Consider the following 25,908-nt stretch of genomic DNA (forward strand, 5'->3'; position numbering starts at 1 on the left):
TTTTTTCTTTCCCATTTTTTTGCCTACGGTCCCGCCTCCCGGAAGCTCTGCCCTGTATCCGCCGCGGGTCAGGGGTGAGAGCTGGAACCGCTGCCCGGGCCTTGGTGAGTGAGTAACTGCTGCGAGTTCTGTTCCTGGGCGGCGCCAGTTCAAGGAACTTAGTTTGGAGCACGCTAAGGGCGCAACAGGACTGTTTCGGGCCTCAGGAATCTCCACCCTCTCCGGTTCTGGGGCCCTCAGTCTCCTTGGCCTGCAATTATCCACGCTGAGGCTGAGGTCTTTGGCCTTTCGCGAGTTGGATTGCAGCCTTGTTCTGCTTCTGTCTCTTCTCTCTCCAGGCGAGGTCCTGCACAGGTTGTTGCCAGCTATAGGCCTCTCCTGGAGCTTGAATTGGAAGCAAAGTAGCCTTGTTAGTCTCGGTGATGGCCGGGTTGCTTCCTGAAGTAGCCAAGGTGCTTTAGCATCCATTCCGCCTCCTTTGAGCACCCTGGGAGGTAGTCGTTAATATTGTAAAGTTGAGGAAACTGAAGCTCTTGGCGAATTCAGTTTCAAGGCAGCACGGCTCTCTAAGAGGCAGAACTGGGATTCGCACCCAGGTCTAACTTCCGTAGATTTGCGCAAAATAGTGGAGAGAGCTTTTGGAAAAAAGGGAGACAATGCACACGTTAAAAGAAGAGCTGGGGTTTCTGAATGCTTACTTTGTGTTCTGCATTGTGCCAAGTTCTTTGTATAATTATATCATCTTTTTAAAATAATAAGCGTAGGAAGTATATACTGTGGTTATTTATTCCTGGGTTGGGCAGCTGAGGCTCAGAGATGATAACTGACTTGTCTGGTGTTAATGACTTTAGTAGGCATTTCCCAGATCTCTTTTAGCTCTGTGATTCTTCCAACACTGTCGTTTTAACTTCTGGCATAATCAGAGTGCCCTTTTCTGATTTTGGCTTTGTAGGAAGGGAGATTGCACAACTTCATTTTTTGTCTCTTCACTCTTGACCCATTGTGTCATTTCTTATCATGTTAATTTTACCTTGACTTTTACTCCACGATTTAATTTTTTTTTTTTTCTCCAAGAGGAATGTGGGGATGGGTGTGGAATTAATGGATCCAGGATAAAGGGCTGGCCAGAAAAATTGCTAGTTTTTACATTATGGTGTCAAAATTGCTAGTGTTTACATTATTTCACATTATGGGTGGACTCTCTTTATTGTTGCTGTCCTTATATATATTATGTCAGTTTCTGCCTTTTTTTTTTTCCATCAGGAAAACGGCTGTCATCTTCTGCCAAAATGTCAGGAATTGGAAATAAAAGAGCAGCTGGAGAACCTGGCAGCTCCATGCCTCCGGAGAAGAAGACAGCTGTTGAAGATTCAGGGACCACAGTGGAAACAATTAAGCTAGGAGGTGTCTCTTCAACGGTATGAGGAAACAATGCTATGAAAGTGTGCTTTTCTTCTGTCATTTGCAACTTGAAACTAAAAATGCATGGCAGCTTTCTGGAGTATGGGGAAGCTCTTTGAAAAGAAGAGGGAAATAAAACAGGCTGAAAATAGGTAAAATGATATGGTAGTCAGTTCTGGAGGAGAGGTAGATTGGCAGTTCTTTGTTTTCGAGGTGTACTTACATTCTTTTGAGAATCTGGGAATGTGGTGCCTGATACAACATTAACTGTAGGTAATAAGCAGTGGGAAGATATACATTTATTTTTCATTCCCTGAAAAAGTCAGTACCAGATTCTAAGAGGCAGTTTAGTAATTATTGAGAGCATGGTGAAGAGTGAGAATCTGAGACCAGACTGTCCGGGGTTGACTCTGAGCTGTACCACTTCCTACCTGGCTGATCTCTGTTAGCCTTCCTTTGCCCATTTTCTTGTCTGTAAATGTAATCAAAGTACCTGCTATGTTAGATCTTTATGCAGATAAAATGAGAGTCCCTGTTAAGGGCTAACACTTTGCATTTAACATAGTAAATAGTCAATAAATGTGAGCCATTTGTAGCTAATATTGGGCTAGATAATATAATGGTGCATAACGTACATACTATCCTTGCTCTAATGGAGCTGACAAAATGAGTATTATGTACCAAAATCTCATAGTAATGTTATATATCTGTTAGACATCAGAAGTTTACAGGTTTTGATCTAGGTCAAGATTTTACTTTTTTGAAACTCAGCCATGGGGATGTGATGTTAAAATGCTTTGCATTTGTATGGCTTACAAAACTACGTCTATTAGTTACTTGATTTTGAGGCTAAGGTTTATTTTAAGAGAGTTTGATTTTTTTTTTTTTCGAGTCAGAATAATAGGAACATTCATAGTAAGTTGTTGATGATGTGTTATTTCTGAGGCTGCTTGGGTTCTGGTACTTAATGTTGCCAACAGGAGGTGGTTTTGTCTTAGCACTGCCTTACATCATGCATTCCAAAGGCATTTATTCACTCAGTATATAAATATTTGTTGAGTATTCGTTATTTTCCGGACACTGTGCTTTACACTGAAGACAGCCCCTAGACTTTAGTTTGTAGGGTAGCACTGACAAGGGAATAGACTATTTAGAGTGGGATATGTGTTGTTCATAGGGACAAGCACATACTTAGGGAAAGCACATAGCACACACCCGCGTTTGGACTTTATCCAGAAGGCAATGAGAAGCCATTGGATGGTCTTAAGTAGGGGGAGTAACATGCTCTCATTTATGTTTAGAGACTATAGAAGAGCAAGGGTTATAAAACAAGAGTCCAGTTAGCAGAGTTGTTTCTTCATTCCTTTTTATTCCCTTTTCCCTACAACTCCATCTCTCCAAATGTGGGGATCTGAGGCATGTATCCATTGATCCCTGCTCCAGTTGGTTGAAGGTTGCCTTTGAAAGCAGTGCCTCCTGTGCATTTTGAGATTGCTGTTATGTGCCAGCTGTGATTGTGGGTCAGGAAAACTGAGTCTCCCAAGGGTAATTCAAGTGGGAACACTAGCAGTGTAAATGGAGCTGTCCACCACAGCTATGCTGAAATGTGTCAGGCTGACAGGACTTAGCACAGAGTGTTTGCTGTAGGAGGCCTTTGCATTAATCTTAATGAGAGATCATGGTGGCTTGGACCACTGTGGAGGTGGCATTGATAAGATCTGCTGATGGATTGGATAACTCACATGAAAGACAGGAGGGAGGATCACCCCAGGATTTTGAAAGTATTGGAGTTTCTACTTAGCCAGAGAGGAGCAGATTTTTGGGAGTCATGGAGGATGAATTGAATTTGGTTTGGTTTGGGGCATACAAGTGTGAGATATCTATCTGATCCCTGAGTGGATAGGTAGTTAATAAATTGGATGCTGGACAGAGGTCTGGGCTAAAGCCATACATTTGGGAATCATCATTTTGTAAGTTGTGTTTAAATGTTTGAGACTACAGACTCTTTTAAGGAATAAGCATAAATAAAGAGGTCTGCTGGAGCACTGTAATATTTTCATGTCAAGGAGATGATAAAGGACTAATCAAAGATACAAACAATGCGGGACAATGAGGTAAGAGAGGCTGGGTTCCCAGGAGCCCACTGAAGAAAGTATTTCAAGGAGTTGATCAGGTGGTGCAGGTGTGTTCTCATTCAGGTTTCAGTTGGAACAGAGAGTAAAGAGAGGACTGAGATGTTGTATTTAATAATACAGAGTTCATTGGAGATACCACAACACCTACGTTTGTGGATTAGTGGGGATGGCAACCTGTTTTCAGTGAGCTTAAGAGAATATGAGAGGAGAGGAATTAGGGAAAAGAGAGTAGAGACAATACTTTAAAGGAGTGTTACTGTAAAGTAGATGAGTATATAGTGACTGATCATGGAATTTAAGTTCAGTACAGAAGGAAGTGAGAGAAGTGAAAGGTATAGGACCAGTGGATTGTAGATCCTGGAGAGACTGAAGGATTTTAGGAGTAAGGAAACTGGAGAGAGTGAACTGGAAAAATAGTGGTAGTTGTGAAGAATGACATGTTTGAAATTGAGCTTATAGAGGACATGTAGGTACAAGTAAGACTTAATGTGGGAGTTGGTGACTGAAGGAGGCAGAGGACAAGATCATTGGTGGAGAGGAGGTCAATGACTTGATGATCCAAGTATAGGAAAGATTATCTGAATGGGTGTTGAAGTTGTAAAGAATGATGACAGGAAAAGTATTGGAGAGTGATAATAAGCTAGGTGCTAAATCTTGAGAAATGTGAGGAAACGAGGTAGGCATTTATAGATGAATTCAACAGAGCATGGTGGCAGGTGGTATGGGCTAATGGCGTGAACTGCAGAGGCAGGTTTTAGGGAGGAAGGTGGGATAATCGCCTGGAAGTGGCAATGGAAAACAAGAAGATATTCATCTCTCCAGGGCTTCAAGGGGTGTAGAAGAGAAACAGCCACCACTGGAAGCCTGCAGGGAAACAGCATTCTCATCCAGGTTTCAGGTAGAGCAAGAAGGGAAAGGCAATGTTTAGAGAAGAGTTTGAAGATAGAGTTTATTAGTAGTGTTAATAAAGTGGTACAGTGGGGAAAACTGTTGACTACTTAGTTATATTAGGAATGTTTTAACTAAAGGGAAAAGAGAAAAATGAAACAAAAATTGGTGCTGTAATAAACAATTCTTACTTTAAAATACTGATTTTATTAATTCCTCAGGAAAGTAAGAATGTTTTTTCACATGCTGGTTCTTTGCTTGTTATATTCCCTCATCCCACCTCCCGCCGAAGCCTCCCTGGTTTGTCATAGGGAAGAAGCTGGAGAGAGAAAAATATTGAGAGGAATGTGAAATTACTAATGGAGTGAGGGTTTTGTAGAGACAGAAGAGAACAGGATTCTGAGCACAAGCCGAGTTTTAAGAATGTGTGCATAATTATGTGACTGGGTCAAAGAGATGGGGAATTGAGGCGTTTCCTCTCTGATGCCTTCTATTTTCTCATAAAAATAAGAAATAAAGCCATCTGTTTAGTATGATATAAAAGGGGGCAGGGTTTGGTAGAGGTTGATGCTGCCTTTATGGAGAATGGGAGAGAGCTCACTTGATAAAGAAACATTTCTGGACACATGATAAGATCTGTTTAGGTTCAGAATTCATTTTGTAAAGGCACTGGTTTCTGTAGTTTGATGAATTTCTCTAGAAGTCTCAGCATACTGGGTACAGGAATGAAATAGTCAGATATCTGGATTAATTCAGACTGGGGTTTGTTCACGAAGGTAGAATAAAAGGATTAAAGTCGGAGAACTGAGGGAGCTGTTAGGCAGGTGTTTGAAGGAATGTACTCTATAGCATATAATTAAAATGTGGAAGGTAGTGGAGATAGAAGGGGATCGAAAAGGAGAAAGAAAAGAACTTAACATTCTGGAGATCTAAATGAGGTAAAGGGATTGGTATATTGGGTTAAGGGCTTGAGATACCTGAAAGATGTGGTGTTATTCAGGGAATGGGAAGTTGGAATTTAAGATTTTAGATTTAGTACAGTTTAGTACAGTTCCAGATAATGACAGAAGTCCAAGATGTGGCTTTTGAAATGCATGGCTGAAGCACAGTGGAGGAGATAATCATTGGAGTGAAGGAATTGGAAATACTGACAGCCTAGGTGCTAGGGGTTTAGATGGTTTGTCCACAAGTATGTTGAAGTCACCAGATATATTGGCAGGAACTGGTATAGACAAGAACCCAGGTGCTGAAGTCTTTAGTGAATGAAGTGCAGTGCTTAGGAGATAGATGACAGTATTGATTGGAGTAGAGAGTGCTCTAGCTGGGTACTCTAGCCTTAAAGTAGCATTGCTTTGTAGATGTTGATGTGACTGGAACAGCGAGATGGGTGTGGTTGAGATTTTGGTTTATTTGTGTGTGTTATTCTTTCCTCACATCATCATATACCTGTTATCTCTTCTGCTTCTACCTCTTATTTAATTACTTGTAAGATTTTTAAAAAGTCAATAACTTCATTCATAGGAAATAACTAATGAATTATTGTGACCTTGTTAACAGCTCATTTTTCTAATTTCTTTGTGGAGACTAATAAGATTGGTTTACTGGGCAGGAGGAGCTAGATATTCGAACACTGCAAACCAAAAACCGCAAGCTGGCAGAAATGTTGGATCAGCGGCAGGCCATTGAAGATGAGCTTCGTGAGCACATTGAAAAACTGGAACGACGACAGGCCACTGATGATGCCTCTCTATTGATTGTCAACCGATACTGGAGTCAGGTAGCTAACTTGTTTATTTGCTCAGATTTTTATTTGACGAATTTAATTCTCCTTACTATTCATTTCCAAAGTTGGGTCCTTTGTTTCTTCATAATTGTACTTACCTCTTCTCCAGTTTGATGAAAACATCCGTATCATCCTTAAACGTTATGATCTGGAGCAGGGCTTGGGGGACCTACTCACAGAAAGAAAAGCCCTTGTTGTGCCTGAGCCAGAACCAGACTCTGATAGCAATCAGGAACGTAAAGATGACCGAGAGAGAGGCAAGTATTTGTGATGGATTCTATCACTGCATGCTATCTGGATATTTGAAGTATTGCTTTGCTTGCTTTTCATTTGAGGAAAAACAATGGATTTTGTTATATCCAGTTTTAATTTTTGGGGGGGCTTCTTTTTTTTCCCCTGTGTCCTCAGGGGAAGGGCAAGAGCCAGCTTTCTCTTTCCTTGCTACTTTGGCCAGCAGTTCTAGTGAAGAGATGGAGTCTCAGCTGCAGGAACGTGTGGAGTCTTCCCGCCGAGCCGTGTCCCAGATTGTGACTGTCTATGATAAATTGCAAGAAAAAGTGGAGCTCTTATCCCAGAAGCTAAACAGTGGAGGTGAGGCAAGAACCTGGAGGCTGGGAGTAGTGGAGGAGGAATAAGAACTCATTTTTGCATGCTAATTTGTAGTTTGCAAACTTACATATTTATTTTTTATTTATTTTTTAAGAGATAAGGTTTCACTCTGTCACCCAGGCTGGAGCACAGTGGCACCATCATAGTCCATTGCATCCTTGAACTCAAGCATTCTTTCTGCCTCAGCTTCCGAGTAGCTAGGACTATAGGCATGTACTACCACAGCTGGCTAATATTTTAATTTTCTTTTAGAGGGGAAGTCTTGCTATGTTGCTCAGGCTGTTCTCAAATTGGCCTTAAGAGACCCTCGCTCCTGGCCTCCCAAAATGTTGGGATTACAAGCATGAACCACTGTGCCTGGGCTACCTATTTATTTTTAATTATATTTCTTAAAATTCTAACCTTCAATATTACTGGTAGTGTCTTCACTATGGCATATTAATCTTTTATCAATGCTTTTCATTTTGAGCTACATGATAGTCCTTTAATAAATGGAGGAGCCAAGCGTGGTGGCTCACGTCTATAATCCCAGCACTTTGGGAGGCCAAGGCGGGTGGACCACCAGGTCAAGAGATCGAGACCATCCTGGTCTACATGGTTAAACCCTGCCTCTACTAAAAATACAAAAATTAGCTGGGCGTGGTGTCGCACACCTGTAGTCCCATCTACTGGGGAGGCTGAGGCAGGAGAATTGCTTGAACCCAGGAGGCGGAGGTTGCAGTGAGCCGAGATCGCACCATTGTACTCCAGCCTGGCTAACGAGCGAAACTTCGTCTCAAAAAAAATAAAAATAAAAAAAAAATAAACGGAGGAAAGATTTTATCAGCTCCATACTGGTACACTCTATTAATGACAGTTTTGTAAATAGCAGAATTAATTTTATTGAATAAACAGCTCTGATATCTGGATATTTTTATAGTGTATGTAGGCTATTGGTTTATAACGATAATATTTTAAATATTAACAATTATTTAATAATTTCTTATTGGATACTGCATTTTGACTTGAAAGAGTTCATTTTTACTTGACTTTTATTTTTCATTATCTCTAATGTTTTTAGAAACACTTGGTGCAGGTTTTAGAGTTGACAGATGATCTGTATGGTTAAAAGGATGATTAGAAAATATTCTATGGATAAAAGAATGTCTATTTGAAATAAAATAGTTATTTGGAGTAATTGTGTTATTCAGAGTTAATGCAAAAATTTATATTTGTACAGTAAAGTATTTGTGTAGCTAGGTTACATCTTTACTCATTTGTGACATAAATACCTTGCTCAAATGCAAATAAATGCCTTGATTTCATGTTTTCAATAATAATCATGCTCTAATTATAATATCTTAATTTCCCTGCTTATCATTATGAAGTTTAACCTTTCATTTCTGAAGGTAATAAGTTGAATGTAATTCAGGTTGAACCATAGGATGAGCATGTAAGTATTATTCTGTAATTTTGCTGTTGAGGGTAATCGGGCTAAACTGTCAACATAATTAAGCAGCTTGTAGAAGGCTTGTGAAAATTTGGCCAAGGGTTTCTTTTGCTTTACCATTAGATTATGTATTCTGTATTTTATTATAAGCAAAACAGGTATTTGTTTAAAAATACACAAGTCTGAAATACAAATTAATAGATGACAAATGTTCCCCCATTCTCACTTTTCAAAGATACGTATTCTAAACAATGTGTTTTATGTTCTCTCAGACTTTCGTATTTTTATATTCATTTATTATATCTACTTGCATGTTCCCAGCTAAACTGTGTCTCGATGTAGTGGTTTGGCTCACCCTTTGTTTCTCTAGTTTCTAGTATTGCATCTGGCATCAGATTATGAATCAGAATCACCTTTGGAGTTTTCTGAGCATAATTCTTTTTGGCTCTGCCCATGGAGATTCTTATTGAGTAGGTGTGAGATAGGTCCTAGGGAAATATCTATTTTAAAAGTTCTACAGGTGATTCTGATGGGCAGTCCTAGATTAAGAACCATGAAAAACCCCTCATGACCAACCTGTTCTCTATTGACACTAAGAGTAATGCCAAGAGGTGATATGAGAGAATGTGTTTTTCTTCCTGATAACTCCCTCTGATGGGTGGTATATATCCTCAGAGTATCTGGTTGCATTTAATAACATTTGGATTTCAGCTATAATATTTGCAACTCTAATTTTAAACATATTAACTTGGTGTAATAAGTTCTATGGATTTACCTACCTGCTTTGTAAAAAGTAGTGTACATTTTGGTTTTTGAGCTTCAGAAGTGCCCCAACATAGTATTTCAGAATATGTGGTATGAGAATATGTGATAAGAGCATATGATTCTTGCTTTGTTATTCAGCCTGGTCTCGAATGCTTGGCCTTAAGTGATCAGCCTGCCTTGGCTTCTCAAGGCACTAGAATTACAGCATGAGCTGCTATACCTGGCCAAGGATACACAGTTTCAGAATTTGACACTATAGATGCTAAATTAAAGTATAGTTCTTCTTCCCTAGATAATCTGATAGTGGAGGAAGCAGTGCAGGAGCTGAACTCATTCCTTGCACAGGAGAATATGAGGCTACAGGAATTGACAGATCTTCTTCAGGAAAAGCATCGCACCATGTCTCAAGAGGTACTTAACCAGAAAGGAGAGATGGCTATGTCTAGTGGGCTGTGGCAGGCATTGACTTAGAATTCTGAGCACCTCAAAGGTTACCTTCCTCTAGAAGGCCTATCATAGGGGGTTTCGCAAAACACAACACAACTCCAAACCTCCAAATAATGAATTACCTGAAATATAAAAGACTATATAATGTTATTGAGGAATGACGTGGTAGAAATTCAACAGAGAATGAGGAAGTAGAAACTACTGTATTGATGATGTCCTAGGAATTTGAGAAATGTGAATTTTCAGTCTAAACTTGGGCACAAATAATCCTATGATTAAACCATGCCAAGATTTGGGCATTTATTTATTTACACAAAATGATCAAGATAAAGTGTTGATAGGCCTTATACGACTTTTCTGACACTCCTGATTATCATTTTGATTTAGTTCAAAAGATATTCTACTGGAATTCAACCGACCTTAGTTTGGCCACTGAATTGTCCTGTTTGTTAATTAGTGATTTAGTAGTTAGCATTTACTTAGTGCCTAGCATTTAAGCACTTTCTGAATATTATCTGTACTGGCAAAACAACTCACATTTTATTGCCAAAGAAACAAATTGAAAGAGGTCTGTGATTATTCTGAGGGCACATAGCTAGAAAGTGCTTGAGCTGTGTTGTGATTGTGGGTCTGTTTGACTTCAAAGCTCTTGTTCTTCATATGCCTTTGTTTATTAAACTCCAGTGTTAAGGTTCATGCTGGGCTGATTGCATGAATGTCATCTGGGGAATTAATTCATATGGCTTCTCCCGAACCTTCAAAGGGGTTAGAATGTAGCAGCCCTTATAAATAAACTGGAGTCTAGTAAGAAAATAGAATACTTTGATCATGTTTTAAGACATTGTCTAGGTGCTACCAAGATGAAGAGATCTTCCTTTTCTAGCCGTTTGACAAAGCTCAGGTAGTATTACGAACCTGGAGGGCAGTTGTTTGCTAAATTGTGTGAGGTCTAAGCTGGCCCTCATAGCTGGCTGTTGATGCTTCCTGTCAACTAGGTTAGTTGTCCACTGGAATACCTGCAGGTTGTCTCTCCATCATGGTAGTCTCAGGATGGTTGGGATTTTTACATGTTGGCTGACTTCTTCCAGTGAGCATCCCAAGATCACCAGGTAGAACCTGCGTGGCCTTTCTGATACAGCCTCAAAATTATGTAGTGCCATTTCCATTGGGTCTCTAAAGTTGACTCAGATTTAAGAGGAGGGAATAAAGATCCCACCTCTTGATGGGAGGACTGTCAAAGAATTTTTGTGGTGCCTTGTTTTAAAACCTAGCACAATGGGTATATATAGATTAATGTGAACATGTAACAGCTTAGTAGTTAAAATACTAAATAGTGTTAGCTTGTGTATAGCTCCTAAATAAACAGTATCTGAGTCTAGATTATAGTATAATCTATAGTGTATAGTATCTGACTCTAGATTGCTCTGGGATGAGCTTGAAAAAGTGTTTGAACGTTTTTGTTTTGTTCTATATGAATTACCTTTTGTGGTAACGTGGAAAGAGAAATTTGGGAGTAAAAATTGTTTTTTTTTTTTGAAAAAATATTTATCTTCTAAAATATCTTTCTAACAGGGATGAGCTTGAAAAAAGAGTATGGAAAATTTCCCTTTATTCTATATAGATTACTTTTGGTAGGAATGTGGAGAGAGAAATTTGGGGGTGAAAATGGTTTTCTTGAAAAATATTTGTCTTTTAAAATACTTAACAAAATGAAAGATATTATCTTTTGTCTTAAAAAATACAAAATTTTTGAGTTTGTGTTCTCTCCAGGGATATGGTGCTTTTCAGAGGTAGAAAAATTATTGAATCTTAGATGGTCTTTTCTTTGTGTTAGAGTTCTTATAGACTTTAGACTTAATGTTTTCATGATTATAACTGACCCAGAATTCTTGGAAGAATCCATGATTTCATTTTATAATCATGCATTGGGAAGAGGGTGAAGCATCTTCTATTTGCATCTTTTCTATAATTACACATAAGCAAGGGTTAATATTGTGAAATTTGGAACTTAAGTTAGTGATGTTAGGCATTCCTTTTCTAACTTGGTCTATTTTGCTATATGTTTCTGAATGTCTGTCTTTGGGATGTAGTTCTCCAAGTTGCAGAGTAAAGTGGAGACAGCTGAATCACGAGTGTCTGTCCTGGAGTCCATGATTGATGACCTGCAGTGGGATATTGACAAAATTCGAAAGAGGGAACAGCGACTCAACCGACATTTAGCAGAGGTCCTAGAACGGGTCAGTGCTGTTTTATGGCTTGGAGACTCGAATCATTTTAAGGAGTGTTCTCAGGAAGACTCACCTCAGGGTGTGGTACTTGAGGAAGAAAACTCATCCTTTAAAATTACGTTGGTTATTGGTTGTATGTTGGGGAAAAGGTACAAAGATTTAATTATGCAGGATGAATAAGTGTAGTGTGGTGACTGTAATTAATACTGTATTGTGTACTTGAAATATGCCAAGAGGAGATCTTAAATGTTCTTGCCACACACAAAAAGGTAACTGTCAGGTGATGGATTTGTTGATTAGATAGACTGTGGTAATATTTTACAGTGTATATGTATATTTTGTCTTCTTTGTAGGTGAATTCAAAAGGTTATAAGGTGTATGGAGCGGGGAGCAGTCTCTATGGCGGCACAATCACTATCAATGCCCGGAAGGTAAAGTCAGTGACTCAGGACATGGTTTTGGAGCTTATGTCAGCCTTTGTGCTTATGTACTTAGGATTGTGTTAACAAGTGACATCATGGGGTTTTGCTGTGTTAACAAGTGACATCATGGGGAAGAGTAGATCAGTGAAGATATGAAGCTTAGAAATGGAAATGATTTAAGAAGACTACTTATTTATTCTCTATTTTTCTACTTTTCTCCAGTTTGAGGAAATGAATGCAGAGCTTGAGGAGAACAAAGAGTTGGCTCAGAACCGTCTCTGTGAGCTGGAGAAACTTCGGCAAGACTTTGAGGAGGTCACTACACAAAATGAAAAGCTGAAGGTAGGAACGCGTCTGTGAAGAGCAGTAAAATCAGACATTTTGCTTATCAACTCACGTATATACATAGCTGTGAATCTGCATATTTATGAGTGATAAGAAAAATGTAGACAAAATTCAACATCCTTTCATGACGAAACTCTTAGCAAATTAGGGGTACCAGAAATGTGCCTCAACATAATAAATGCCATATAAAACAAGCCCACAGCCAACATTATACCCAATGGTGAAAAGTTGACAGCTTTTCCTTTAATATCAGGAACAGGATAAAGATAACCACTCACATTACTTTTGTCTTAGCCAGAGTAATTAGGCAAGGACAAGAAATAAAGGCCTCTTAAGCAGAAAGGAGGAGGTAAAGTTGTTTCCGTTTATAGATGACATGATTTTATATATAGAAAACCTTACAGGCACCACCAAAAAACTGCTAGAACTATAAATGAATTCAGTAAAGTTGCAGGTTAAAAAAATCAACATATGAAAATAGTTGTGTTTCTATATACCAACAACAAACTATACAAAAAAGAAATTAGGGAAACAATTCCATTTACAATAGCATAAAAAAATTGTGAATAATTTTAATCAGGGAGACCAGAGATCTGTACATGGAATGGATAAAGAAATGTGGTGTGTGTGTGTGTGTGTGTGTGTGTGTGTGTATGTCCAACAGCGTGGGTATGCCTAGAGGACATTATGCTAACCGAAATAAATCGAGCACGGAAAGGCAAATACTGTATGATCTCACATGTGGGTTCTAAAAAAGTCAAACTCATGGAGGCAGAGTATAGAATGGTGGTTACCAGGGTTGGGAAAATGGGGAGATGTTGGGGGAATAGGTACAAAGTTTTAGTTATGCAAATTGAATAAGTTCTGGAGATGTGTAGCATGGTGACTGTAATTAATACTGTATTGTGTACTTGAAATAGGCTAAGAGTAGATCTTCAGTGTTCTTGCCACACACAAAAAGTTAACTGTGAGGCATTGTGATGATCATTTCACAGTGTATGTGTATAGCAAGACATCACACTGTATATCTTAAATATGTAATTTTAATTGGTTGATTATACCTTAATAAAGCTGGGGGAAACAAAAAAAATCTAAGTTTTGTTGATATAGTTACTTCTTTACTTGCATATTTACTTATTATATGTACCCTATATTGTTCTGAAAAGGATTTAAAGCAATGTACAAAGATAGGTAGGCTAAATCAGAGTGCTCTAATGTAGGAGTTGATGAGAAAAATGAGAAGTAGGATAAACTAGGGTGAGAATCCAAAAATGCATTAAAAAAAAAGTGGGGCTTGTATACAAGATGTTTGCAAGGGGCATGTATATACTTTGGGAGGGAGACCATTCACATGTCAGTACTTGCCGAAGTGGTTCCACAGATTTGGCTCTGCAGTTTCTTGCTGCCAAAACAGAGAAAGAAACATGATCGGTGATCCCGTTGGTCTTCAAACCTGCCCAGAAGGATTTTCTTCTTACGTTCTTAGGAGAAGAAAAGAGATTCTGGAAGTCTCTTCTTCACTCCTCTTTCAATCATAGTTACCTCTATTTTATAATTTGTTTCTAGATTAAATGATATGAATAAAGATGTTTGAACTGAAAAATAAAAAACAAAACAAAAACAACCTAAGTTAAATCAGTTAAAAGTGTTTGAGTAATTAAAGCAGATAGTTGCTTAGGAGAGGCATAACTATTTTTGATATCCTGTAACATTTTTTTTCTCTGTTACTGTTATTAAAGAGAACAAGTTAGTGACTGGGGTCCTCAGCTATGGTTTTAAAATAAGCATCCTGACAAATTTCACTCTTCTAGTGTCTCAGTTGACACAGAATGTAACACACATATCAAAAGAATTCTAGGAGGAAAGAATACAGCATATCCAGGTACTGTCTCCTAGTTGGTCTAATTTAATTTTGGGGTAGATTTTATATACCTAGAACAATGGGTAGATAGACTTAATAATCTTTTAAAATTGTCTCACTTGTGTAGGACACAGTGAGTTCAAAATGTTACTTCCTGTCCAGCCTCTGCGGCACATGCTAGATTCTGCTTCTGACTTTGCTTTGCTTTGGGCCCTCCTAAGGTGGAATTGCGGAGTGCAGTGGAAGAAGTCGTTAAGGAAACTCCAGAATATCGCTGCATGCAGTCACAGTTCTCTGTCCTGTACAATGAGAGCCTACAGTTGAAAGCACACTTGGATGAGGCTCGAACCCTGCTTCAAGGCACCAGGGGAACCCACCAGCACCAGGTTGAGGTCATTGAGGTAACAACTTTGCCTTGTCTTATGTATATAAGCTTTCCCGCCTCCTAAATTTTACAATTTTAATTCTTCATATGCATTTAACCTCCATTCATTCAGCTTTCATTCATAGAGTGGCTGTAGCTCTTTACTCTGGTAGGTATTGGGCATATAAAGATGAGACAACAGAATTCCTGCCTTCACAGATCTTGTAGTCTGCAGTAGTGGGAGAACAGTATTCATTAGAATACAGTGTGGTACAATGGCAGCATAGCCAAAAGATGTGATAGATGAGAACAGAGTGTCTGATTTGACTATGGAAACTTCCTGATTCCACTTGAGAAAGCAAAGTATGAATGTTAAGGATAAATACAAGTTTACTGGTAGTTAAAAGTAGGAGAAGGGGAATTCTCAGAGAACAGCGTATATAAAAGTATGAGAGAGCGTAATAAATAGTTTAATATGACTAGAGCTTATGTGTATGAGAGAAAATAGTGGGCAGAAGCTGCAAAATTACTTACATGCCATTATAGCATATAATGGCACCAGTAGATGATTTTTTTTTAAAGATAGTAACTTTTATTCATATATTAATTTCTGTATGTTCCATAGTTTTTAGGGTAATGGTTATAGTAGTTGGTCTTTTAGTATATACCTGACAAATGAATTGAATACTATTTTATATATGTTTATATACTGTCTTATAGTTTAGTTCTCCAATTAAATTGTAATATTCTCAGAATTGGGGGTCATTTTCTTTTTTTTTTCAATATCCTGTCAGTTTCCAAATTAGTCTTTTGTAGAAATCTGGTGTTCATTAAGTATAGATTGAACTAGAGATTTTCAGAGTAATCCATTATTTTCTTGATATATATATATGTGTGTGTATATATATATATATATATATTTCTTTTTAGATTCTTATAGATCAAATTTAGGAGACAGAACAATAGAATATGTTGTTATTTATATGCTTTAATAAGAATTTTTTATTGGTTCCTTTATCTGTGTGTAGCGAGATGAGGTTAGTCTTCATAAGAAGCTGAGGACTGAAGTAATTCAGCTAGAAGATACATTGGCCCAGGTCCGCAAGGAGTATGAAATGCTGAGGATAGAATTTGAGCAGACCCTTGCTGCCAATGAACAAGCAGGTATAATGATTCTCACTCTAAGTTGTAGTTTGCTGTAAATACCTACCTTGAAAGATATAACAGACCCCAGGGTTTGTTAATGCTAACTTCAACTCAGAAGTCCGAAAGTACCTTAAATCAAATCCTGTAATTTATTTTGGTTCACAGTCTGGGTGTTTGTTTTTCAACTCAAGTTGACCAGTTTTGTTTTCATCTTCTGAGAAGGAATCTTTCTTCTGGTAATTTTCCCTATTGTTCAGTGTCTCCTGATGTATTCTGCACTTTCTCTCCTTGTGCCTTTGCCCTTACCACAGTTCCTCATAACATTGCTGTTCCTGTATTTAAGGCCCTATAAACCGGGAGATGCGCCACCTCATCAGTAGCCTCCAAAATCACAATCACCAGCTGAAAGGAGAGGTGCTGCGATACAAGCGGAAATTGAGAGAAGCCCAGTCTGACTTGAACAAGGTAATTAGAAGGAATAGAATAAATATTATTTGCTATCAATGTCATAAGGCTGTTTTTGAATGAGTTGGGCAATGTGGTTATTGTAAGAGATGTGCGTCTTTCTTTTCTTTATTCTTCCAGACACGTCTGCGTAGTGGTAGTGCCCTCCTCCAGTCCCAGTCTAGTACCGAGGACCCTAAGGATGAGCCTGCAGAGCTAAAACCAGATTCTGAGGACCTATCTTCCCAGTCCTCAGCTTCAAAGGCATCTCAGGAGGATGCCAGTGAAATCAAGTCTAAACGTGATGAGGAAGAGCGAGAACGAGAAAGGAGGGAGAAAGAGAGGGAACGAGAAAGAGAACGGGAGAAGGAGAAGGAGAGAGAACGAGAGAAGCAGAAACTAAAAGAGTCAGAAAAAGAGAGAGATTCTGCTAAAGATAAAGAAAAAGGCAAACATGATGATGGAAGGAAAAAGGAAGCAGAAATTATCAAACAATTGAAGATTGAACTCAAGTAAGTCACATTTAGAGTAGCAGTTTCTGACTGAAAAGCTAAGACATCATGGATGAAATGTTTGATTGATGGCATGACTTGTCGGATTGTTGTAATATTTTAGATTGTACAATTAATTTGGCTTCAAATCTTACTCAAGTACGCAGCCAAAATGGCCTGCATGGCTATTATGTACTTTGATTCAGTAATCAAGTATCAGTAAACTGATGATCGTAGCCTTATTTTTCATGAATCTAAATTAAGGAAAAGGATGTCATGATTGAAGTAACATTCCTGAGAATTACTGTAAATTAATTACTGCTCTTCGTTGGATTTGGGCAGATTGCTGGTATTAGTTGTAATTTAAATGATACTAAATGGAGTATTTATATATCGCTGTAACTTGGACAGTGTGCCTGACAGTTAACTGGTTTGTGTTTTTAGGAGATTGACTCTTATAGACATTGAAACACTAAGATAGATCTTTAACTCAGTGAATTTTTCTATGTCATAACCTTACACATTGGCCCTTCTCCTCCTGTATAACCAATATCTTCTCTGGTAGAATGGCTTACTTCTTGCTCCTTATTTTCTATGATTGACTCTGTTGATGTTTGGATTTGAGGGACCACTGTGCTCAAAATGCTTGAACTCCTTTGGTATATATAAGTATAGTTAAGAGGTTCAGTAATTTAATAAGAGATGAAGTTTGTCTTCAGCTGATGGTTATTCATCCAGCTGTCAAATCTAGGATTAACAATATATCTAAGACTTGCAAATTTTTCCCTTTTTTTTTTCTCCCTCTTGATCTCTTTAAGGCAATTTTTTTTTTTTTTTCTGGTATGATATCAGAATCATCTGAGTGACTTGTTTAAGTACATTTTTGGACTCAATCCCCAGACCTATTGAATCTCAGTTATTCAGGGTTGGGGGCCACAGAAATTTGCTTATATAACAAGTGTACAAGTGTCTGTTTTATAACTTTGTTAGAGGATTTTGTCTGAAGGGAGAAATGATTTATTTTTGTACAGCTTACTTTTCTGTACTTTCTAAGCATATCCAAAAGTCTCGTGATAGTCTGTGCAAAATTTTATGTTTTAGGTGTGATATGAAATGTAAAATGAAACTGTTTTAAAATATTCTCCTCAGTTCACAATTCCCTTGCTCTGATGACCTTTATTTTCTCATTACATTGTTCCCCTCCCTCTCCTACCCCTGTCATAGGAAGGCACAAGAGAGCCAAAAGGAGATGAAACTATTGCTAGATATGTACCGCTCTGCCCCAAAGGAACAGAGAGACAAAGTTCAGCTGATGGCAGCTGAGAAGAAGTCTAAGGCAGAGGTATTCTGGTCTGCTATTACCTGTACTAATGGTTAAAATTCTAATTTGTGAGATTTTCCTTCATACTTGCTAAGGATATAATTTCATTCTTTATCTTTAAAATTAGTGTTTAAATGCAACATTTTCTGCCTTTTCAAAGACCATCTAAAGCAGAGATTTTAAAACTCTCCATAAGATGGTAAAATATATCTGAATTGCTGGGATTATTAGTAGGGTTTTCAAATTATTTATTTCTTGTTTTTCTTATGTTATTCATTGCTACAGGGATTACATTTTTCTGATTACTTTTGGGAGGAATGTCTTGTGCTCTTAAAATTTTGAGGCCTAGAAAAAAGGGATGAGTACCACTATTCTAAAGAAAGGTACATATGTAGTTCTCAAAAATGTTGCTCATAGAGGCATGTCATAGTGGAATGGAGTGACATTAAAATAGATATTGTTACGTGATGTTTTAGTATGTTATTAATCTTGTTCCATATTCTGTAAAGACCTTTTTGGTATTATGGACCCTCCATCTTTGTATAGTATTAATTAATTCTTGAAAATGTATTATAACTTTTTATTTTTGTGTAATTCCTTTCCTCCTGCAGTTGGAAGATCTAAGGCAAAGGCTCAAGGATCTAGAAGATAAAGAGAAGAAAGAGAATAAGAAAATGGCTGATGAGGATGCCTTAAGGAAGATCCGGGCAGTGGAGGAGCAGATAGAATATCTGCAGAAGAAGCTAGCCATGGCCAAGCAGGTGGACACACTTTCTTTATTTAATGGACTTGTAGAATAAATGTTACTTGACAATACTGCCAGTGAAATTTGCTTTTGTATTTTGGTCTTTTTTTGATTGTTAATTTGTGTTTTTTTTCTTTGTGTGTGTGTGTGTAATTCTTACCTTCAAGTCTTTCATCTTTCTGTTATTTTGTTTTGTGTAATTGTGAGGCAGGAAGTTGACTTTTATTTAAATGGATAGCTGGTTGTTCAGACATGTACTGAAGATCTAGTCTTTCTCTGCTGACTTAGAATTAAGGGTTATAGTGAATGTAAAATGAAAAATAAGATGTAAGATTTTACATACATTATGATTACAAATACATGAAACTAAGAAAACTACTCTTATATATTATTATGTATTTCTATGTAGTACCTATATACTACATAGAAAAACTATGCTCATAAATATATGTGATTTATGTATAATAAGGATATAATATATTAACCAGTATAATAATATACTGATTAAGCAGTACATTAGCTATGGTTATTTTGGGGTCATAGAACTTTAGAGATTGTTCTCCTCATAATGAATATGTGTTTCTTTATTTTTAAATCCCAGTGAATTTTTATTAACATTCAATAATAAAGGTACTGAAAATGCTTGGAAAAACCATATATATGTTCTCTGTTAGTACACCTTCATTGTTTCTAAGCAATAGCAGAATAACAGTGAGATGGAGTAGGTTTAATGGTAAGTTGGTTATGAAGTGACTTGAAAAGAAGATTTTTATTAGATCCTAAACACATTCCTTTTGTTAAAAAGTATAATTTTGACTTTTTTTAAATCTGGTAATTGCCACTTTTTTCTTTCCCTCTCTTAAGATAATTATCAGGAAATTGTATTATTAAAGATTCTAAAATAGGTAAAAAGAAAGACACTGTGTTCTTGTATGGGATGACTCACTATCTTGAAAATATTAAGTCTTTCTATGTTTATCTATTAATGTAATATGATCTCATAAAATTGCTGTTTTAAAATTTTTCTTTTGTTTATTTTGGTACTAGACAAACTGGTTTTAAAGTACATATGGAAAAGTAAATGGGTAACAAGAGAAATTGAAAAAGAACAGCACTGGGGTCTCTTTCATATGTTAAAGCATACAAGTTTCTGTAGGCAAAGTAGCTTGAGATTGCTAGACAGGCTATTAGAACTGAATAGAAACTTGAGAAATAGATGAAAGTACACGGATATTTCTTATATGCTAAATACATGGTTTTAAATCCATGGAGAAAAGAAAAACTGACACGTAATGGGACAAAAGTAAAAAATATAATGTTAGAAAGAAGTTAGATACATATCTGAACACTCTACATTAGGATGATTTCCAAATGGGTCATAGATACAGTATTTTAAAAAATGCATCCATCAAAAAGTTAGAAGAAAATCATTAAATTCCTTTATAATGTGGCATGGAGACCTTTCTATGAATAAAAGGATAGAAAACATGAACGAAAGATGGATAATTTTGAGTTATTTTTTAAAATGATGCAAAACTTCTACATTGCAAAAAAAAAAAACAAAAAACTGTTAGCAAAGCCAAAAGATTAAATGACAAAAAGTAAAAAATACTCTTAACTCTTACTACAAAAAAGGCTTATCTGATTAGAAAAAAAAAAACCCTCTAAAATAGGCAGAAAAAACTCAAAAATCCAATGGAAGAATAGGCAAAAGAAATGAATAGGTTATAGAAAAGAATACAAGTGGTCTTAATTATATGAAAAGATACTCAGTCTCACTTATAATGAGATATATCTATATAAATTAAAGCTATTATTAGATACCAGTCTTCACCTATCAGATTGTTAACGAGGCTTTGGATGTTTGCATCTGCTGGAAATCCTGTAGATTCAGTATTTTAATTGTGGAAAAGCATGAGAAAATATGAGAGGTTATGATGGAAGTACTCTTAACCAACTGCTGCTTGATCCATTTGCCTAGATTAAGGTAAATATAATTATTGTCAGCTTTAACTGAAATTGAGTACAGATCAACTAATAAGTGTCAGACCAACAGTTGGTGCCAGTGACTTCAGATAACAGAGCTTCTGTATGCCTAGTAACAAAACACAGCTTCTTAAAACTCTGTCACTGAATTAATTTATATCTAAATGAATAGTGGGAAAGTTTAGTTTTCTGTGCTCATCCATTGAAGTTGGAAGATTCTTCTAAAATGAAATCTCTTTCTCCTTCCTTTAGGAAGAAGAAGCACTCCTTTCTGAGATGGATGTCACAGGCCAGGCCTTTGAAGACATGCAGGAACAAAATATCCGTTTGATGCAGCAGTTGCGGGAGAAGGATGATGCAAATTTCAAGCTCATGTCAGAGCGTATCAAGTCCAATCAGATCCATAAGTTGCTTAAAGAGGAGAAGGAGGAGCTGGCAGACCAGGTTTTAACTCTGAAAACTCAGGTAATTAGAATGAGTAGAGCTTTCTATTCTGTTGAAGTAGGGTGCTTTCTACATGACGATGCAAGTTAAAGAATGATTATTGTGGTGTTTTTTTGTGATTGGAAAAAAACTTGGAAACTACATGTTCATCATTAGGGTATTGGCAAATAAATTATACATCCCTACTGTTATTCCTACAAAAGAGTACAGTGTAGCTGTCAAAACAAATATGGATATGCTAGGGAAGCATGTCTAAAATAAAGTCAAGTGACTTGTTTTATTACCCTTTTTGCATTAAAGTGTATGCTTACTTGTGTGCCTGTGCTGTGTATTTAAAAAAATTTCTTGTAGGCTGGAGAAACTGTTAGAATTGTTACCTCTGGATATTGGGATGAGTTGTGGGTAAGGTTAGGAGGCATGTGTGATTTTACTTTTTTTTAAATTTCCATAGGTTTTGGGGAACAGGGAGTGTTTGGTTACATGAATAAGTTCTTTAGTGGTGATACCAAGATTTTGGTACACCCATCACCCAAGCAGTGTGTATTGTTCCCAATGTGTAGTCTTTTTTCCCTCACCTCCCTCTGCCAAGTCCCCGATGTTTATTGTATCATTCTTACACCTTTTCATCCTCATAGCTTAGCTCCTACTTATGAGTGAGGACATACAGTATTTGGTTTTCCATTCCTGAGTTACTTCACTTAGAATAATGGTCTCCAATTCCATTCAGATTGCTATGAATATCATTATTTTGTTCATTTTTATGGCTGAGTAGTATTCCATTGTTTGTGTGTGTGTGTGTGTGTGTGTGTGTGTGTGTGTATATATATCACATTTTCTTTATCCACTTGATTGATGAATATTTCGGCTGTTACCATATTTTTGCAGTTACAAATTTTGCTGCTATAAACATGCATGTGCAGGTACCTTTTTCATATAATGACTTTTCCTCTGGGTAGATAGCCGGAAGTGGGATTGCTGAATCAAATATTAGCTCTACTTTTAGTTCTTTAAGGAATGTCTATACTGCTTTCCATAGTGATTGTACTAGTTTACATTCCCACCAGCAGTGTATAGTTGTTCCCTTTCAACCACATCCATGCCAACATCTATTATTTTTTTATTTTGGCCATTCCCGCAAAGTGAGGTGATACTGCATTGTGATTTTGATTTACGTTTCCCTGTTAATTAGTGATGTTGAGCATTTTTCTTATGTTTGTTGGCCATTTGTATATCCTCTTTTGAGAATTGTATATTCATGTCCTTTTAGCCATCTTTTTGGTGAGTTTGTTTATTTTGTTATTGCTGATTTGTTTGAGTTTCTTGTAGATTCTGGATATTAGTCTTTTGTTGGATGTATAGATTGCAGATATTTTTCTCCCATTCTGTGGGCTGTCTGTTTGCTGATTATATCTTTTGCTGTGCAGAAGGTTTTTTATTTAATTAAGTCTCACCTGTTTATCTTTGTTTCTGTTGCATTTGCTTTTGGGTTCCTGGTCATGAAGTCTTTGCCTAAGCCAATGTCTAGAAAGGTTTTTCCAATGCTATCTTCTAGAATTTTTATGGTTTCAGGTCTTAGATTTAAGTCTTTGATTCATCTTGAGTTGATTTTGTATAGGGTGAGAGATGAGGGTCTAGTTCCATTTTTCTACATGTGGCTTTCTGATTATCCCAGCACCATTTGTTGAATAGGGTATCCCTTCCCACTTTATATTTTTGTTTGCTTTATCAAAGATCAGTTGATGATATGTATTTGGCTTTATTTCTGGGTTTTTAATTCTGTTCCTTTGGTTTATATGTCTATTTTTATACCAGTACCATGTTGTTTTTGTATGGCTTTATAGTATAGTTTGAAGTTGGGTAGTGTGATGCCTCCAGATTTGTTCATTTTGCTTAGTCTTGCTTTGTCTATATATGTTCTTTCTTGGTTCCACGTGGATTTTAGGATTTTTTTTTTTTCTAGTTCTGTGAAGAATGACGGTGATATTTTGATGGGAATTGCATTGAATTGGTAGATTGCTTTTGGCAGTATCATCATTTTCACAATATTGATTCTACCTATCCATGAGCATGGTATGTGGTTCCATTTGTTTTTGTCATCTGTGATTTCTTTCAGCAGTGTTTTGTAGTTTTCCTTGTCGAGGTCTTTCATGTTCCTGGTTAAGTATATTCCTAAGTATTTTATCTTATTTTTTGCAGCTATTGTAAATGGGATTGAGTTCTTGATATGATTCTCAGCTTGGTTGCTATGGTGTATAGCAGAGCCCTGATTTATGTACATTAATTGTGTATACTGAAGCTTTGCTGAATTCATTTACCAGTTCTAGCAGCTTTTTGGATGAGTCTTTAGGGTTTTCTAGGTATATGATCATGTGATCAGCAAACAGTGACAGTTTGACTTCCTCATTACCAACTTGGATGCCTTTTATTTCTTTCTCTTGTCTGATTGCTCTGGCTAGGACTTTGAGTACTGTGTTGAATGGAAGTGGTAAGAGTGGCATCAGTGTCTTGTTCCAGTTCTCGGGGAATGCTTTCAACTTTTCTGTGTTCAGTATAATGTTGGCTGTGGGATTGTTGTAGCTGGCTTTTATTACCTTAAGATATGACCCTTCCATGCTGATTTTCCTGAGGGTTTTAATCATAAAAGGATGCTGGATTTTGTCAAATACTTTTTCTGTATCTATTGAGATGGTCATGTGATTTTTAATTATGTTTATGTGGTGTATCACATTTATTGACTTGGGAATATCAAACCACCCCACTGCATCCCTGGTATGAGACCCTTTGTAACATATCATATTTTGATCATGGTGGATTATCTTTCCGATACGCTTTTTGAAGGTGGCATGAGAAACTGTTAGAATGGTTATCTCTGCATATTGAGATAAGTTGTGGGTGAGGTTAGGAGGAGGGTGTGTGTGATTTTACTTTTTATATTTTAATATTGTTTGAGTCTACTTTATGCATTAATTTCAAAAAAAGACTCCTTTAGGATGTCTAGCCATTCTGAAGTGCTCTTGGACTTTTGTTTGAGTTCTAATTTATATGTTACAGTATGAGTTGCCAGGTTTTGAGCATTAGCATGTGATATTCTCTATTTTTGGCAATTTGGAAAAGAATCTTCTTAGTCATTTTTCAGACTCTTATTTGAATCTTCCACAGTATTTTATATTTAAAGTAAACCTTCCAGTTATCATAGTCTTGATATATTTTGAAGGGTTCATGGGCAAAATCAGTAATAGTTTGAGATTTGTAACATATCGTATTTTGTGGGTTTATAGATTAACAGAATAGTTGTTGTTTTTTTTTTAATATTTTCGTTTGTGTTAAAATCTGATTTTCTGTTCAAAGGTTGATGCCCAGCTACAGGTAGTAAGGAAACTGGAAGAGAAGGAGCATCTGTTACAGAACAACATTGGCACAGGGGAGAAAGAGCTGGGTCTTAGGACCCAAGCCTTAGAGATGAATAAACGCAAGGTATGATTGATTAATCTAATGATGGTTAGTCTCAGAGGAACAAATAAGTATAACACTGTTGAAATTATAAGTTCACTTTATTCCTTCAACTTGGGCTAACATTTTGCCTCACTGGGAATAAGATGTGATACAATGGTGTTACTTAATTGTACGTCCCACATAGGCAATGGAGGCAGCCCAGCTTGCAGATGACCTTAAAGCACAACTAGAGTTGGCTCAGAAGAAGCTACATGATTTTCAAGATGAGATTGTGGAGAATAGTGTTACCAAAGAAAAGGACATGTTCAATTTCAAACGAGCCCAGGTAAAGCAGTTGTCTTTTCTTGTCACCTTTTAGGTGTTTTCTGAGGTCTCAAATGACCCATATGAAAGAATCATTAATCCAGTATACGTCATTTCCTTCTAGACTTGAGGGAGTTTGTTGAGGGAAGAGAGTAAGTCTGTTTTCTTCACTGCCATATCCCCAGACCCTGTTATGGTGCCTCGTACTTAGAAGGCACAAAATAAATAGTTGTTAAATTAATGAATTGGTAAATTGTCAAAGAAGTAGCAGCATAGCAGCAGTAGTGTATTTTAAAGATCTCCTATAAGTTCTCTGTTTTTGTCAGGCCAGCTGTTTCTCATGATGTCTTTCTGTCCTTATCCATAAATCTCAATTATTTTAAACCAGTCTACCTTCAGCTTAAAACTAGTTACCATAAAACAAAATGGGGTATCCTCTAAACTCTTAGATGTGTGTTTGCAGGACTGAATTGGTAATAGTTAGATGCATCTCTAATTTGAGGATATGATTATGATTGCCTGTTCTGAAACAAGAAAATATCTTGCCATTTGCAATTCTCCACGTTTCTACAAGATAATTGGACATGAAAGGCCAGAAAGTTATTTCTTTCCACAATAGAGAACTCAAGTTAGAACTACTATTTTTCTCAAAAATGGCAAATTTGGGTTAGTGTGTCTAATGGGTATGTGTCCTACCGTAGGAGGACATCTCTAGACTTCGCAGGAAGCTGGAGACCACAAAGAAACCAGACAATGTACCCAAGTGTGATGAGATTCTGATGGAAGAGATTAAGGATTACAAGGTTAGAAAAAAATGCCTCAGTGATTTGTTTTTTATCAAGGCTTTAAGTGGCTTAATAGACTGGGAGAATAAACACTAAACTTTACGTGATGGTAA

At 36.9% G+C, this 25,908-nt stretch overlaps 1 protein-coding gene across 18 annotated transcripts in view; it reads left to right on the plus strand.

The window, feature by feature from the left end:
- The window catches only part of RNF20 (ring finger protein 20), an 86,408-nt gene that overhangs the window by 59,276 nt on the left and 1,224 nt on the right, over positions 1-25,908 (plus strand). For 13 of the 18 annotated variants that reach the window (XR_013535658.1, XR_008482425.2, XM_078373533.1 and 10 more), the window contains 18 exons: positions 1,264-1,418; positions 6,034-6,201; positions 6,317-6,464; positions 6,616-6,798; positions 9,303-9,421; positions 11,548-11,694; positions 12,039-12,116; positions 12,330-12,449; positions 14,535-14,714; positions 15,706-15,841; positions 16,167-16,288; positions 16,409-16,779; positions 17,983-18,100; positions 18,691-18,840; positions 21,063-21,275; positions 24,603-24,728; positions 24,892-25,032; positions 25,712-25,813. Coding sequence is in view for 14 of the 18 variants with exons in the window: in XM_078373533.1 (XP_078229659.1) it covers positions 1,264-1,418; positions 6,034-6,201; positions 6,317-6,464; positions 6,616-6,798; positions 9,303-9,421; positions 11,548-11,694; positions 12,039-12,116; positions 12,330-12,449; positions 14,535-14,714; positions 15,706-15,841; positions 16,167-16,288; positions 16,409-16,779; positions 17,983-18,100; positions 18,691-18,840; positions 21,063-21,275; positions 24,603-24,728; positions 24,892-25,032; positions 25,712-25,813 (2,777 nt within the window). In the remaining 4 variants the exon portion in view is untranslated. Of the gene's footprint in view, positions 1-54; positions 453-1,263; positions 1,419-6,033; positions 6,202-6,316; positions 6,465-6,615; positions 6,799-9,302; positions 9,422-11,547; positions 11,695-12,038; positions 12,117-12,329; positions 12,450-14,534; positions 14,715-15,705; positions 15,842-16,166; positions 16,289-16,408; positions 16,780-17,982; positions 18,101-18,690; positions 18,841-21,062; positions 21,276-24,602; positions 24,729-24,891; positions 25,033-25,711; positions 25,814-25,908 lie in introns of those variants that run through there. The other 5 variants (XR_013535664.1, XM_035253328.3, XR_004727839.3 and 2 more) reach the window with 3 other exon arrangements.

The sequence above is a fragment of the Callithrix jacchus genome, chromosome 1 (assembly GCF_049354715.1).
Source record: "Callithrix jacchus isolate 240 chromosome 1, calJac240_pri, whole genome shotgun sequence".
NCBI lineage: Eukaryota > Metazoa > Chordata > Mammalia > Primates > Cebidae > Callithrix > Callithrix jacchus.